General features: G+C 44.8%; 1 protein-coding gene across 1 annotated transcript in view; it reads right to left on the reverse strand.

Moving 5' to 3' along the window:
• The window catches only part of ANTXR1 (ANTXR cell adhesion molecule 1), a 244,310-nt gene that overhangs the window by 92,328 nt on the left and 137,779 nt on the right, over positions 1-14,203 (reverse strand). Inside the window, exon 13 of the mRNA XM_082426036.1 lies at positions 8,981-9,076. Within this exon, the coding sequence (XP_082282162.1) occupies positions 8,981-9,076 (96 nt within the window). The remainder of the gene's footprint in view (positions 1-8,980; positions 9,077-14,203) is intronic.

Consider the following 14,203-nt stretch of genomic DNA (forward strand, 5'->3'; position numbering starts at 1 on the left):
TGGCCTCTCATCTTATCTCCCTTAAGACTGGAATTATTTAAAAGGCCAAATTCATACATAACTCAAGAGAGAGTAGTGGCAAGAATTTTAACATTAGTTGATAAGGCCTAAATGATGTACATGGTAATTGCAAAGAGCAGCTATGCATATTCTTCACTAGATGATGCGCCAGTCACTGCGAAACACTGAGACAGTTAAAAAAAATTCATGAATTCGGATTCCCTGAGGCTTAGAGGAGCATCTGGTCTGCCTGGGTTATGGGCAAGGCGATTCCAGCCACTGGCAGTGCCTGTGGGATCTGAGCAGGACACACAAGGAACAAGGGTGTGGGTTGATATTCACAGTGTGTTTGATCTTGTTGGCATTGACACAGCCTTCGAGGAGGGCGGTAAAGAGGTCACACTTAGGGACCCAGGAATCTGACTTTCAGCCAATTCAGCATTCTCTGGGCTTATGTTTCCCAAACGGTCTTTGGCAGAATGTTAGTGTCCGTCCAGACGTCAGGATGTCAACAGGTGTTTGGGAAGGACTAGTGCCCTTCTAGATGTCAGTATGTTAATGGGTAGGGGTCATGGGAGGGTTCCAGGGTCAAAAGAAGTTTAGGTGAACAACGTCTGGAAATGCTGCCCTGATTACTTGCATCATATTTTGATGTGTAACCAGGTTTGAGGACCACAGGCCAGGAAATGTTGAAGGAGAGGAGTAGATTCACTTATAGGAGGTAAGAATATAAGGAAGCTGCCTTAGCGCCAACATGGTTCCAATTTTCTAATTTTTCACGTGAGGAAATGAAGGTTAAAAGATTTGCCTTTGATGGAGGCAGATCTCATATTGGAACCCCATTGCCTTTAATGACAGCTCGCCTCTTTCCAGCTCACCTAGGGGCGTGAGGATGGTGGCGGGTGGGTTTCCAGGCAAGTCGCAGGGCCAGCCCAGCAGGGATGAGGGAAGCCACGAGGGCAAGGTGGAGATGAGAACAGACTGGCGTGTGGTGCAGAGCTCTGAGGTGAGGACAGGCCATGGCAGGGCTCTGCATGCTAGTGGGAAGCGACCTTGTCAGCTGCAGAGAGAGGTGTGTCCAGATGGGAATGGGTGGAGGCTGGAAAGGGATCCAGAAAGCACGATGAGTCTAGGCCCATGATGCCTGGCTAAGGAGCTGCTTGTACTTGTCAGGTTTCTATTAAATAAGCTTCAGTGAATCCCTTTGGTGATGTTAGGTTTGGTTGTCTGGCCCTGAAAATTAAATACTATGCTTAAAGGTGTGAGGGCATTATTTGAAGAATTTATTTTTATTTCAATTTAAGGCATGTCAAGTTCCTGATTAGTTTTTGTCCCTTGCAATTTGTCATTCATTGAACTACCCTGGAAATTCAATAAAGTGTATTAAACATGATCCTTTACATAATTCTTTAAAAACTGTTCATAGGATACCTACAAGGCCGTTAAAAACAAACCAAAACAAAAGGAAACCGCGTTTTGTTTCTCTAGGGAGAAATTCTCAAAGCATGCACATGATCCTCTCCCAACAAACTGAATAAAAATATTTGCCATTATTTGAACAGAAATATAATGATTTGATTTCACCTTAATAGTGTAGTTTAATTAGCTGGGCTGCAGAAGAATTCCAACTCTACAGCAGGATCTCTTTTTATTTTCTCTCTAGTTGTGGTAAAAAACATATAACCTAATCTTAACCATTTTTAAGTGTACAGTTCAGTAATGTTAAGTATATTCACCTCGTTGTGCAACGAACCTCCAGAAACTTTTTCATCTGGCAAAATATGGCAAGATCTTTTGACTCGGGTTTCCTGATATACAATTAACCTCCTAATAAAATGGGCAGATTTCAAGGATTTTATTTAAGAAGCTGATAAAAGTGTCTTTTGTTATGTAATATTTGATACATATAAAACAATGTGTGTAACATACATGTAATTTATGAAACCTGATAATAATAATACAAACACCCATGAAACTACCATGCCCTACAGTTCTACCGGTTTGTGGGTTCCTTTCGTATCCATTCCCCTTCCTCCCTTTAGTTTAGTTTGGAAAACATATGAATTACATACTAGGCACTGTACTCCTTTGTGGGATGATTTTCTGTGACAAGTTTCTCCGACCCCTGGAGGAGTTCATTGTATAGTGACAGGAACATATGTATGAATGAACACTTGTGACAGAATGAGAAAATTCGCTAATAGATGTGTGAAAAAAGTGCTATGAAAACCAAGGGAGGTTGGCGCTAATTCTCCCCAGGTGGGAAAAAGGAAAGCTACTGAGATGGAGTGATCAGTGAACCGGGCTTTGAAGAAAGAGGAATTGTTGACAGAGTAGATAAAGAAGATGAATATATTTCAGCAAGTGGCAACAATATAAGCAAAGAGATCATTAGTAGCTACGTGGTATGTTCAAGGAACCCCAAAGAATAGAGTGTGCCTGGAGATGGCCCTCCTTCCATTTAGCTCCTCAATGAGCTTTGAGATATACTGAGTAACAGTCTTGAGCCAGGCATGGTTATGCTCTGGGGAACTACAGCCCTGGCTTCCAATACCATATGTCTACAGGGGAAGATTGACAAGCAAACAATCAGTTACAACACCATGGTCAGTGCCATGAAGGAGTCCGCACAGGGTGCCAAGGGGGGGTCCAGGCACAGGGAGGAGGAGGTGGGAGGTGAAGTGGAGAAGTGGGGTGTGGCCAGGTTGAGAAGGGTCTACATACGCCATGTCAAGGAATTTGAAGTCTACTTTAGAGATCTTGAACAGTCAAGAGGATTTGGGACATGGAAGTGAGTGGGACCATGACCTGATTATTTTTCTTTTTTAAGGAAAAAAAACCTAGTGACAGTGAGAAGGGCTAAAAGAGAAGTTAGAAAGTTATTGCAGTAGTTCAGGTGGGAGATGCAGAACCTCAGACTAAGGCAATGACATTCATTCATTCATTCCACAACTATTTATTAAGCAACTACTGAGTGCCAGGTATTATGCTTATACTGGGGTAGAGGGTGCAGATGGATGTATCAGATGAGATGGGGTGTGAGAGAAGAGGATGTCCTACAGACAACTGTGAAGTGAGAGAAGACAAGGAGAGACAGAGGAGACCTTGGCAATCACTCTTCAGTCTAGAGTTTGGGCAGCTCAGAGGATGGTGACATATCCATCAATGAAGAGCAGTTCTGGGGACAACATGATGAATTTAGCTGGGACACGATGGGGAGAGATGCCTACAATTGAGATGTCCATTGGGTACCGATACTATGGGCCTGGTCTTCTGAAGCCGAGGCCAGCAATGGGTGGACACATTAAGTAGCCATCAGCATATCCATTGTAGCTGAAGTCATGAGCATTAGTGATATTGCCCAGGGACAATGTGTAGAGAAGGTTGAAGACAACCCTGGAGAACAAGAGGCGAGCGGCAGCAAAAGGAGACAGGGGAAAACTGAAGACAGATTTAGAAGAGTCGGCAGCAGCCAGCAGGGGAGAGAGTTGAAAGAAGAGAGTGCCCATTGCTGAAAGAGCTAAAGTAGAAGGCGAAATGAGCAGAGATCCCTGGCTGGGCAGTTCAGACTTGCAAGGTATGGACTAGATCAACAGTGCTGATGGAGGCCAGTGGTGCAGTGGACCGAAGAGTGAATGGAAGGAATCGTGGACAGTCTGCTCTGCAGAGAAGTTGGCAGATGAAAGGGAGGGAGAAGGAAGAGGGCGGCTTGAAGGAGGAATAAGGTGTGAGACATTTGTAAAGGTTGAAAGAGGCCAGTAGGCAGCAGGGAGGAAGACAGCGGAGAGGAAAGGATAAAGATACCACAGGCAGAGGTGAATGAGAGAGAACAAAAGGAAGGACATGAGTGGCAAGAGAGGCAGAGGGGCCAGGCTGCGTCCGGGGAGGGGAGGGATGTTGGAGCAGGATGCATGAAAGTGCTACTTGAAGTGGAAGGTTTCTCACAGGACAGCTTCCACCTCTCACTGAGACAGAAGAGTAGGTTGTCTGTTGAGAGTGAAAGAGCCAGAGATAGGACAGTCATCTCCGGGAGAACGGGAACAGTCTGGGAGAGACACCGTGGGGGTGGAATCTGGAGCTCCATAAGGATGAGGTGAGAGTTTGCTAAGCAATGAGAAGGCCTTGTAAATGTGCAGTGGCCCCATCAGCAGGCTTGGGCAATTCTCTTCTGAAGGGACCATCATCTTGGGAGCAGGAGAGGAGAAGACTTTCAGTTGCTCTGTCTCGGTATAAGGATGGGGCAGGGCAAGTGGGCTGGGCGTTAGGTAATGGAGGGTGTTCATGAGAGGGTCAACATGGGGTCCATAGCTTAAGACACCAGGCAGGCATTTATCTTATCCCCCAGATTTTTGATTTGGAGGAGCCAGTCCCCATTGCTAATCAGAATCTATCAGTGTCTGGTGACCTGCTGAAATTTAGGCAGGATGTGATGGCCTTTGCCTGTGTACATAAAGCTACCAACCTAGTTAGACTGCAGGCTTTCAGGGTGCTGCCTCTTGGCTGGGATGATGGTAGACTCTCAGGGTTACCTGCATTTTCTAGATCTGTATTAGATAATATTTACCTCTAATACCACTGATTCACTGTGGACTTTTTTCCTCCATATGTTCATACGTTTACTCATCCAGTACATTTCAACTCTTTTTTCCCATGATCCTCTTCTCATGCAGATTTCCTAGCCTTCCTTTTTTTAAAGTTCAATTTAGAGATTTCAATAATCTTGGACCAAACTTATAAGTGGATGGAATGGCCATAGCATGACTTAAAGCGTTCTGGCAATGCCCCTTGTGGAACTGAGGCAGGGTTTTATTTATTCATTTATTTTTTGTAAAATATTGGCCCCTGAATTCGCTTTTTGAAAATGCAAATAAGCACAGGGTACATAGGCCAATGACTCTCTCTCTCCCAATGTGAATGTTTTTTTGTGCCAGTAAATAAAGGTAGGAAGCTTAGAAGGCAAAGATTTACCTGGGGATACCGAGGGCCACGTTGGGAAACACTGAAAAGTTTCGATCCAAGACCTGGCCATTCTCTCTCCACCAGTCATTACTGATAGATTATTCTCTGCTATGCGGGCAATAAGTTAACCCAGGTTCCATCTAGGTGGGAGATAAGAGCCAGTTGGGAATGGGGTCCTTTCAGAAAGGCAAAATGCAATGGGTAGCACCAGTCACTCTCAGACTTCAGATTTCTTCTTCCAGGACCAGCAAGAAGCAAGAGGATGCCGAGGGCTGCAGAGGGCTGGCCTGGTAGTGTCTATTATACCTGATCTGGCCATACTGGTCGTTACATGTTAAAATGCTCTTTATGATTAGTAAATAGCGACCTGAGTGCCTGCCCTTGTACCCCTGCCACCCTCCGGCACTTCATGGACCATCCCCCATCCCACCCCATATCCAGCCACTAAAGGGTTAATGTTTGGCTCAATTGGGATGGAGGCCTTGAAAATTGTTAAAGATTTTGAATATTATTCCCGGAAGGAACTGTGCAGAAGCAGGAGGAAGGCAAACCTCATGGGCTTCTCATGTTACAGACCCTTTCTGCTCTCTGGCTATTTCCCATCCTGGAGATATGGCTTTGGTACCAGGTCATGGGGCATTTCCCACACTCGAGACAGGGCAGGGAGCATGACAGAGGAAGGTTTCAGGACCATCATTTACAAGGATGCCCTCTGCTAGTCCCAGACTGTGGTGAGGGTGTGCTGTCACCCGGGGGAGAGAAACTTGCTGCATACTGCATCCTGGGGTGCGGACACATGCTGTTTGCCCTCCTTCCTGTATACTCCCTTTAGAAGACATGTGAATTTACCCTGTGCCCCTCAGAACACCATCACTCATAAAGGAAGCCAGCGATCCACGAGAAATCTGGGGGGGCACACTAAGCTTCCGAGCCCCAGATAGCTTTCAGAAATATGTGGAAGGGCAGTTTTTAAAGACTTCATAAACAGGAAAATCAATCTCTAAGATCTTCCCTTGTAAAGAAATTCCTCGGGACTTACAAAATCAGGCCACATTAAGACATTTTTGCTGTCTTCCAAAGCAACATAGGCTTAACCAGATAGATTCGCTGAAAAATATTCTGAATATTGCAAAGCAATCTGACCTTGTGTGATCCTGCTTCCAATAATGAAAGGCATTAAATAAGAGACATTTTCCTGGAAATTAAAACCACGATAAGATATCACTTCATGCCTGTTAAGATTGCTATCATCAAGAAGACAAGAGATAACAAGTATTAGTGGGAATCCTTGTACACTGTTCATGGGAATGTAAATTGGTGCAGCCACTATGGAAAACAGTATGGAGGCTCCTCAAAGAATTAGAAACAGAGCTACCATATGACCCAGCAATTCCAATTTTGGGTATATATCTGAAGGAAACAAAATCACTATCCTGAAGAGATACCGGCACCCTCATGTTCAATGCAACATTATTTACAATAGCCAAGACATGTAAGCCACTTAAGTGTACATTGAAGGATGAATGGGTAAAGAAGATGTGGTATACATATATGATGGAATAGTATTCAGCCATAAAAAAGAAGGAAATCCTTCCATTTGCAACAGCATGGATGGACCTTGAGGGCATTATGCTAAGTGAAATAAGTCAGGCAGAGAAAGACAAATACTGTATGATTTCATTTACATGTGGAATCTAAAAGAACCAAATTCATAGAAACAGATCAGATTTGTGGTTGCCAGAGGTGGGGGCTGGGGTACAGGGTTGGGGGTGGAGGAAGTGAGTGAAGGTAGTCAAAATGTACAACTTCCAGTTACAAGATAAAGCTTGGGGGATATAATGTACAAAAGGATGACTATAGTTTAGAATACTGTATTGTACATTTGACAGTTGCTAAGAAAGTAATCTTAAAAGTTCTTATCACAAGGAAAAATGTGTAGCTATGTGGGGTGATGGATGTTAACTTATTATGGTAAACTTTTTGCAATATATACACGTACCAAATCATTAAGTTGTATACCATAAACTTATAAAATGCTATCTGTCAATTCTATTTCAAAAAAACTGGAAAAAAGAGACATTTCTCACTATTACAAATTGAATGCCATACAGTACAGTTATATAGTCCTATTATAGTAAATATTTTAAAATATTAATAATAGTAATTATTATTAATAATAATACAAGGAACAATCTTAAGCAGATATATAGATATTCCTATATAGATAATCCTTTAATTTTTGCTATCTACCTATGAGATCAGAGCTCTCATTGTCCTCATCATATAAATGAGGAAACTGGGGCACAGAGAGGTTAAGTAACTTGCCCAAGATCACACAGCCAGTAAATGGTGGAGTACTGCTTGGCTGTTGTATTGTTCCTAGCTGTCCCCACCCAGAGGTAACTGTTTTTAATAATCAAAGGGACTAAGTGAACAAAGGGTGATGCCTGCTACAACAGAAGCCCCAGTGTTCACCTCAGGCTGCCACCACCAACACTCCCAGCCACCCTCTTCTTTAAGAGCCCTCTGAAAGTTTTCTTCCCCCGAGAATTCCAGACTTGAAGATATGCTTGCTTTTGAATCACCATAGAAAGCAGTCTGGCTGCCTCAGTTTTTTTTTTTTAACCTTAAAAATAAAATGATTATGCAGCCTTCAGTATTTAAACATTTAACTCTGGGGCTGCTGTGCTTAAGACTGCTTAAAATCTTGGTGAAATCACTCCAGCCTGGATTACACTAATTGACCTGAGACTTGCACCTGTCCCTCCCACCAGGGTCCCTCCCACCCACACATTCTTGTCTGCTACAAGTCATCTTTTCCCCTCAAAACCAGAGGCTTCTGTTGGTGCAAAAGCCTTTCTTTCCAGAATCCTTGACACATGGATCCACATCCTAAGTTTTGCATTCATCCATTTATCATCTCTTTAAAGTGTTGTTTGAAACCATTTCCCCCTTTTGTTCAAGTCTAGCGTTCTACGAGGCTTCGTTTTCTGTCCCACACACAGATTTGAGTCGCCTTGCACTGTATGCTAAATGCTGGATTTCCAGAGATAAAGTGAAGACAAGCTCTAGCCTGGAGATGCTCACCATCTATTTTCCTCTGCTGGGCCTGCCATGGAAGAACTGAGATGCAGGGAATGGAAGAAGCTGTGGCAGTGGAGCAGCGCTCACTGCAAACGCACCTGGCTTTACAGCGCATGCTCTGATTGTGCATGAAGTGAGGGCATGTGCTAGAACTAGACTTGCAAGAGCTAATGTTTTTTTTCATTTGGATATTACTTTGTTTGCTCTTTTCCTGGTCTGGGGGCCAGGGAATAGAAACTGATAGACAAGCACATATCATTTGGGCACGGCAAGTGATGGCGGCTTATTCCAGGCCCTGCGCTATTTGGGGAGGTGCTGGCCAGAGCTATGTGGTGGCTCCAGGTGACGATGATGGGGAGGAGGTCCTTACTGATCTTGTGCTGGGCACATATAGGTGTGTCCTATAAATGGTAGCTAAAAGAATAAAATAAAGGTAGGTGCCACTCTTTATTGTTAAAAATAAAGGGGCCTGAGGCACTTTCTCAGATGGGCTGACTAGTTGCTAAGACCAAGGTGGCTTTCGAAGAGTATCAGCTGGTGCAGCTCAACAAGTGTGTGTGCGTGTGTGTGCACACGTGCACATGTGCCACACACACACAGGCATATGTATTTATTACATGTCAAGTAACGCTCATCATTTACAGTATTCTGCTGATCTTTCCTAGGCATTGCACCCAGAGCAGGCCCTCCAGCTGCTCCGCCCAAAATGGTGTGTCCATTGGCAAACGCATACTGACTCCTAATGACTCATGATTTTATTGATCATGTTAGTTTTTGCCAATTTTGTAAAAATCGTACAAAAGACGCTAGACTTACTGTTACTTATTTACACAGCTTCTTGTAGCCCTCTACCTACTCATGGTCCTGCGAACCTGTGTCATTCTTTGCTTTGAGCAGCCTGATGTCTGAGGCGGGGGGAGAAGCTTGGGGCACTTACCACGGTGCAGCAGAGGGGCCAGAACCACCAGAGGAGAGCCAGGGCCAGAAGCAGGAACAGGATCAGCAGGGCGATTGCCAGTATGGAGCCATCGGACTGCGGGGCCGAGAGAGAGGGAGGTCAGCAGTGGGGCCGGCTGTGTGTGCAACCAGCATGTGAGCTTGGGGGGCAAGGCAATACCTGTGGTCTCCCCCTCCCCGCACTCCCATCCCCACTATGCAGATTTAAGGCCCAGAGAAGAGCACCGTTTGCCAAGTAAATGGTTGAAACGCTGCCCAACGTCCTGGGCAACACACTCTATGTAGCCAATTCTCATGAGAAGTGGGTTCGTCTTTTCAGGGAGGCCCCGTTCTTCTCTTTGAACAACATCCCGAAGGACCAATCCTGCAGGAGACAGAGAAGACCTGTGCAGCTGGGCACTGAGATGGCCTACCGCTGCCCATCTGCCTCCGGACCATCACCCTGTGTCTGGTGACAGCCTCCCCTTCCCTGGATCTGCTGTTCCCACCACCCCTTGGGCTGGACTTGGGACAATTCTCAGAACTCAGCCTGCTTCCCTGAGCCTGTTTCTCATAGGTGCGTGTAAGAGATTCACGAGGCAAAGTCTAGAGCCCACGGATGGGATGTGATAAAGGGTAGAGGGATTCCAGGGAGTAGAGGGTGAGGCAGCTTCCGCTGACCCTGGGAGGGGAGGGGTGCGGTGACTGAGTCAACGCTGCTGTCGGGCCCAATGAGGCGGGCACCCAAGGCAAATCATGCCCACTTCCAAACAGGCCTAGGCCAGTCCCCAAAACAGACAGTTGCCGTGGCCTGACATGATTACTAACTTTCATCAACAGAGATCCCACTCCCTCGGTGTCAGTATTCTGGGGCTGCTGGTTCAAGGGAGCAGATTTAAGTCCCCTCCACTGCCCCTTCTTCCCAGCTACCGGGAGTGTAAGTGGGTACAACCTTTGGAGCTGGGGGCGAGGGGCAAGTTGTCCCAGGTATTAATTGTCATAGGTACCCCTTCTGAATAAAGCTGGCAATTCCACTTTTAGCTCCCCCACCTCAAAATCAGATATGTTTGCACAGATGATGATGATGACGATGATAAAGGAAAGCAACCTAAATGTTTAACAATTAAGGAATAGTTAATAATACATTGTAGAACCACCAATTACGCTGTAGACATTATGTTTACAAATAATATTTAAATGACCTGAGAGAACAGCCCTGATATAATGAGTGGAATTATGTTTGCCAAGAGTGAGAGAGAGACTGAGGGATATTTACTCAAATATTAATGGTGATTTTGCTGGTAGTGGATTTATGGTAATTAAAAGAAAAAACCTGTCTTTGCTTTTCTTTTTCTTTTTTTAAGATTGCACAATGAGAAAATAAACTATTGAAGTTGTATTTTAAAACTCTGCACTTGGGGCTCCTCCCTATGGTATCAGGGCTCACGTGGCCCTGGGGTTCTCACCCAGGATCAGTGGACGTATGGGGTACACAGATGGGCTCAAGTGGATGGAAGGTGTGACCCTCCCGAAACAACACTCATGATCTTCAGAGCATGTGTCTTCATGGGAGACTGTCCACAGCATGATCAGACTTTCAAAGCTGCCCTCTCCCCAACCATTTACAGAGGGGGAGGTTGGATGGCCTGTCCGAGGCTACACAGCAGGTTAATGGCAGAGCTGGGGCGTGACTCACCCCTACTCCGAGTGCCCAGTGGGGGCTACTGGAAGCTGTTTAAAGGCAGCTTTTACTCCCTGGAATGTCTTTGACCCAAAAGCCAGGGAACTAAACACTCGGCTCCCACCAAGCCAAGGCTTGGGAATGCCAGATTGTCCCCGAGGGAGCTGCACCTCACAGGTGCAGACGCAGGGCTGGGCAGTGGGTGGGGAGAGGGCACAGCAGCCAGAGGATGCTCCCGGACCCACAACGTTTATGCATGAGCTACGGCAGAGAGTGATGTTCTCCTCGAAGAGACAAAGAAATCCCGTGTGTTCTCCAACCCTACTGTTAGTCAAGGACAGCCCTCTTGATCTTTCAGTCTCTACGTTCCATGCCCATAAAATGGAGATACTGAACCTCACCTGCCTCATTGCATTGATGTGAGGAGAAAATGAGCTATAAGATGTAAGCAGACATGGCCGGACAAGTGGGATGGAAGCTATCATGTCAGACGCTGAGCTGTAACTCATCCTCCCTTTGTTTCCTCATGGCCAGCAAACATGGTGGCCATTTCAGACCATAAATCTGTTTGCAGTCAGAATAATAAGAGGTTTGGTTACTGCAAGGCTTATAAAACAGTGGTCTTTCAGTATTAAGTTATAATTTAGTAAAGACTACAGACTGCATTTATTCCCATTATATGCAATCTCCCCTCTCCTGATTTTATTTTCACTCTAGAGAGAGGAACTGAAGCAGAAAGGCTGATATATTGTGGGGAAAATTATTTTAATTCCTTTTGGAAAAAAGAAGCAGTTTTCCTGTGAAGTGGGGGGGTGGTGGGGGTGGAGGACCGGGACCACAAGGGGAGAGAGGAAGCTTCAGCTCTGGAAGGAGATTTCCTGAATTCAGACAAAGCTTCATCCGGCCTATCTCTGACCAGGCTTGGTCTGCCTCTTCCCCGTCCTCCCTTCCGTAGCGAAGGAGGACAGCGTGGGGCTCAGCAGGGACAAGGTGCAGTGGGGACGCTGGGGGAGTGGAAACGCAGTGGGGCAGGGCTCTTGGAGGGACTGACCCTTGCTCTGGATGCAGCCCCCAGTAAAGCCCCCCAGTGCACTGCCTGGTTTTCAAGATCTTCCAGCACCGTTATATACAAACACCCAGTGCAAAAGAGTCACCGTCAGACAAAGGGCATGAATTTTTGACAAACTTAGACATGAAGCTAATGTTCTACAAGTGGGTAACATGTGCATGCAACCTCGGAGGAGGCTCATTCATGGATTCCTTCAGCAAACGTTTACTGAGGGTCCGTCCAGTGCCCACGGAGCAGACCTCAGCGGTAAGGATGGATTAGACAGAACCAAGGTGCTCATGGTCTGCTGAGGGATATGTATCAACCGTTACCCACAGTCAGGGGCCTGTGTGTTATTCAACAGCTGTACATGCAGCACCTTTAATTAGCTAATTTATTTTTGGATAGTTTTTATTTTATTTAAAAAATTAAAAAAATTTTAATACAATTTTAAAGGTTACTTTCCATTTGCAGTTATAACAAAATATGAGCTCTATTCCCCGTGGTGTACAGTACATCCTTGAGTCTATCTTACACCCAACAGTTTGCACCTCCCGCTCCCCCTACCCCTCTGTTGCCCACCCCCCGCCACAACCTCCCGCCCGCCACTGGTAACCACTAGTTTGTTCTCTATATCTGTGAGTTTCATGCAGCACCTCTTATGTGCCAGGCAATGAAAAAAGCAAACAGCCTCTCGAGTCTTAAAGCTTACATTCTGGTACAATAGTAATAATGATAGTGATGATAATAATACTTGTTATCAGTATAGCTCATATTTACTGAACACTTACTATGTGCCAGGGACTGTCCTTTCTAAATATGTACTAACATGCTTTCCATATGTTAGTTCACTTAATATTAACAACCTTATGAATTCAATAATATTGTTTTTTTCCTATCTTACAGATAAAAATACTGAGGTAAGGACAGAAGAAGCAGCTTGCCCAAGGTCACAGGGAGAAACCAGAATTTAAAGCTGGGCCATTTGGTAAGACATGGAAGCAACCTAAATGTCCACTGACAGATGAATGGATAAAGAAGATATGGTACATATATACAATGGGATACTATTCAGCCATAATAAAGAATGAAATAATGACATTTGCAGCAACATAGATGGACCTAGAGATTATCATACTAAGCAAAGTAAGTCAGACAGAGAAAGACAAATACCATATGATATCACTTACATGTGGAATCTAAAATATGGCACAAATGAACCTATCTACGAAACAGAAACAGACTCACAGACAGAGAACAGACTTGTGGTTGCCAAGGGGGAGGGAGGGATGGATTGGGAGTTTAGGATTAGCAGACGCAAACTATTATATAGAGAATGGATAAACAATAAGGTCCTACTATATAGCACAGGGAACTATAGTCAATATCCTGTGATAAACCATAATGGAGAAGAATATGAAAAAGAATGTATATATGTGTATAACTGAATCACTTTGCTGTATAGCAGAAATTAACATTGTAAATCAACTATATTTCAATAAACTACATTTTTAACAAAGTTGGGCCATTTGGTTCCACAGCCTACAAGTTCAACCAGCAGGTTACTGCCCTCAGCAAGCACTAAGAACTAAGTGTCTGGAACTAGCACATCACAGAGGAGGTGACACTGGATCCTCGCCCTCAGGGCGAAGGAGAGCTTGGCATTCCTGCACAGAAAGCAAACACAAAGTGCATGGTGTAGGGGTGAAGGAGGCAGGGTCCCCACTGTTGGAGCCCAAGCTGAGGGGCATGGCTTCTATCTTGAGCCTGAGTGGCTTCAACCTGGGGGCACTGTGTTTGGACTTGTTTCTTGGGAAGTAAATGCTTTCAATGCATAGAGTATGGACCTGAGGAGGGGAAGACTGGAGATCGAAGGCCCAGGTGGAAGGCTCCTGCAGTTCCTCCCAGTCTTTTAGGATGACATTTTACAGGGTCACTCCTTCTGAAACTCTTGCATTTTCACGGATGTCTTTGTACTAATTTTACTAACGATAGCGACTGTTATTGCGTGCTATCTACATTCCTGGCACTATGCAAAGTGCTACCTATGCATGAGCTCATTTAATTAAACGAGACTTGTTAAAGCAGTCTTGTTGCAGGAACTGTTATCCCCTTTTTGAAGGTAAGGAACAAGGAGACTCAGCGAAGGTATGTAACTTATTCAGACCCTTCCCGTACCACTTATGGACATATTTATATGTCCTCAATTTTAATGTTGCAAAACTGGGAATTGAACCTTCACAGTCTGATTTTAGAACCTTGCCCCCTTTCTACTTCATCATTACACTCTAATGTCAGATTTATAAAAAATTCACTTAAGAAATATCTATACTTGAAAGACTAAACATAAGGCAGCTGCATGAGAGACCGACTCTTTTCCTATGAATGCTGAGGTGTAAGATGCTCACAGAGGCCTGGGGTGGAACATGCAGACACAGAATATTAAACACGAGGGCAGGATGCTTGGGCCGCTCCTTCCTCTGGTCATTCCTTGT

Source organism: Balaenoptera physalus (genome assembly GCF_965194825.1).
Source record: "Balaenoptera physalus genome assembly, chromosome: 15".
Lineage (NCBI taxonomy): Eukaryota > Metazoa > Chordata > Mammalia > Artiodactyla > Balaenopteridae > Balaenoptera > Balaenoptera physalus.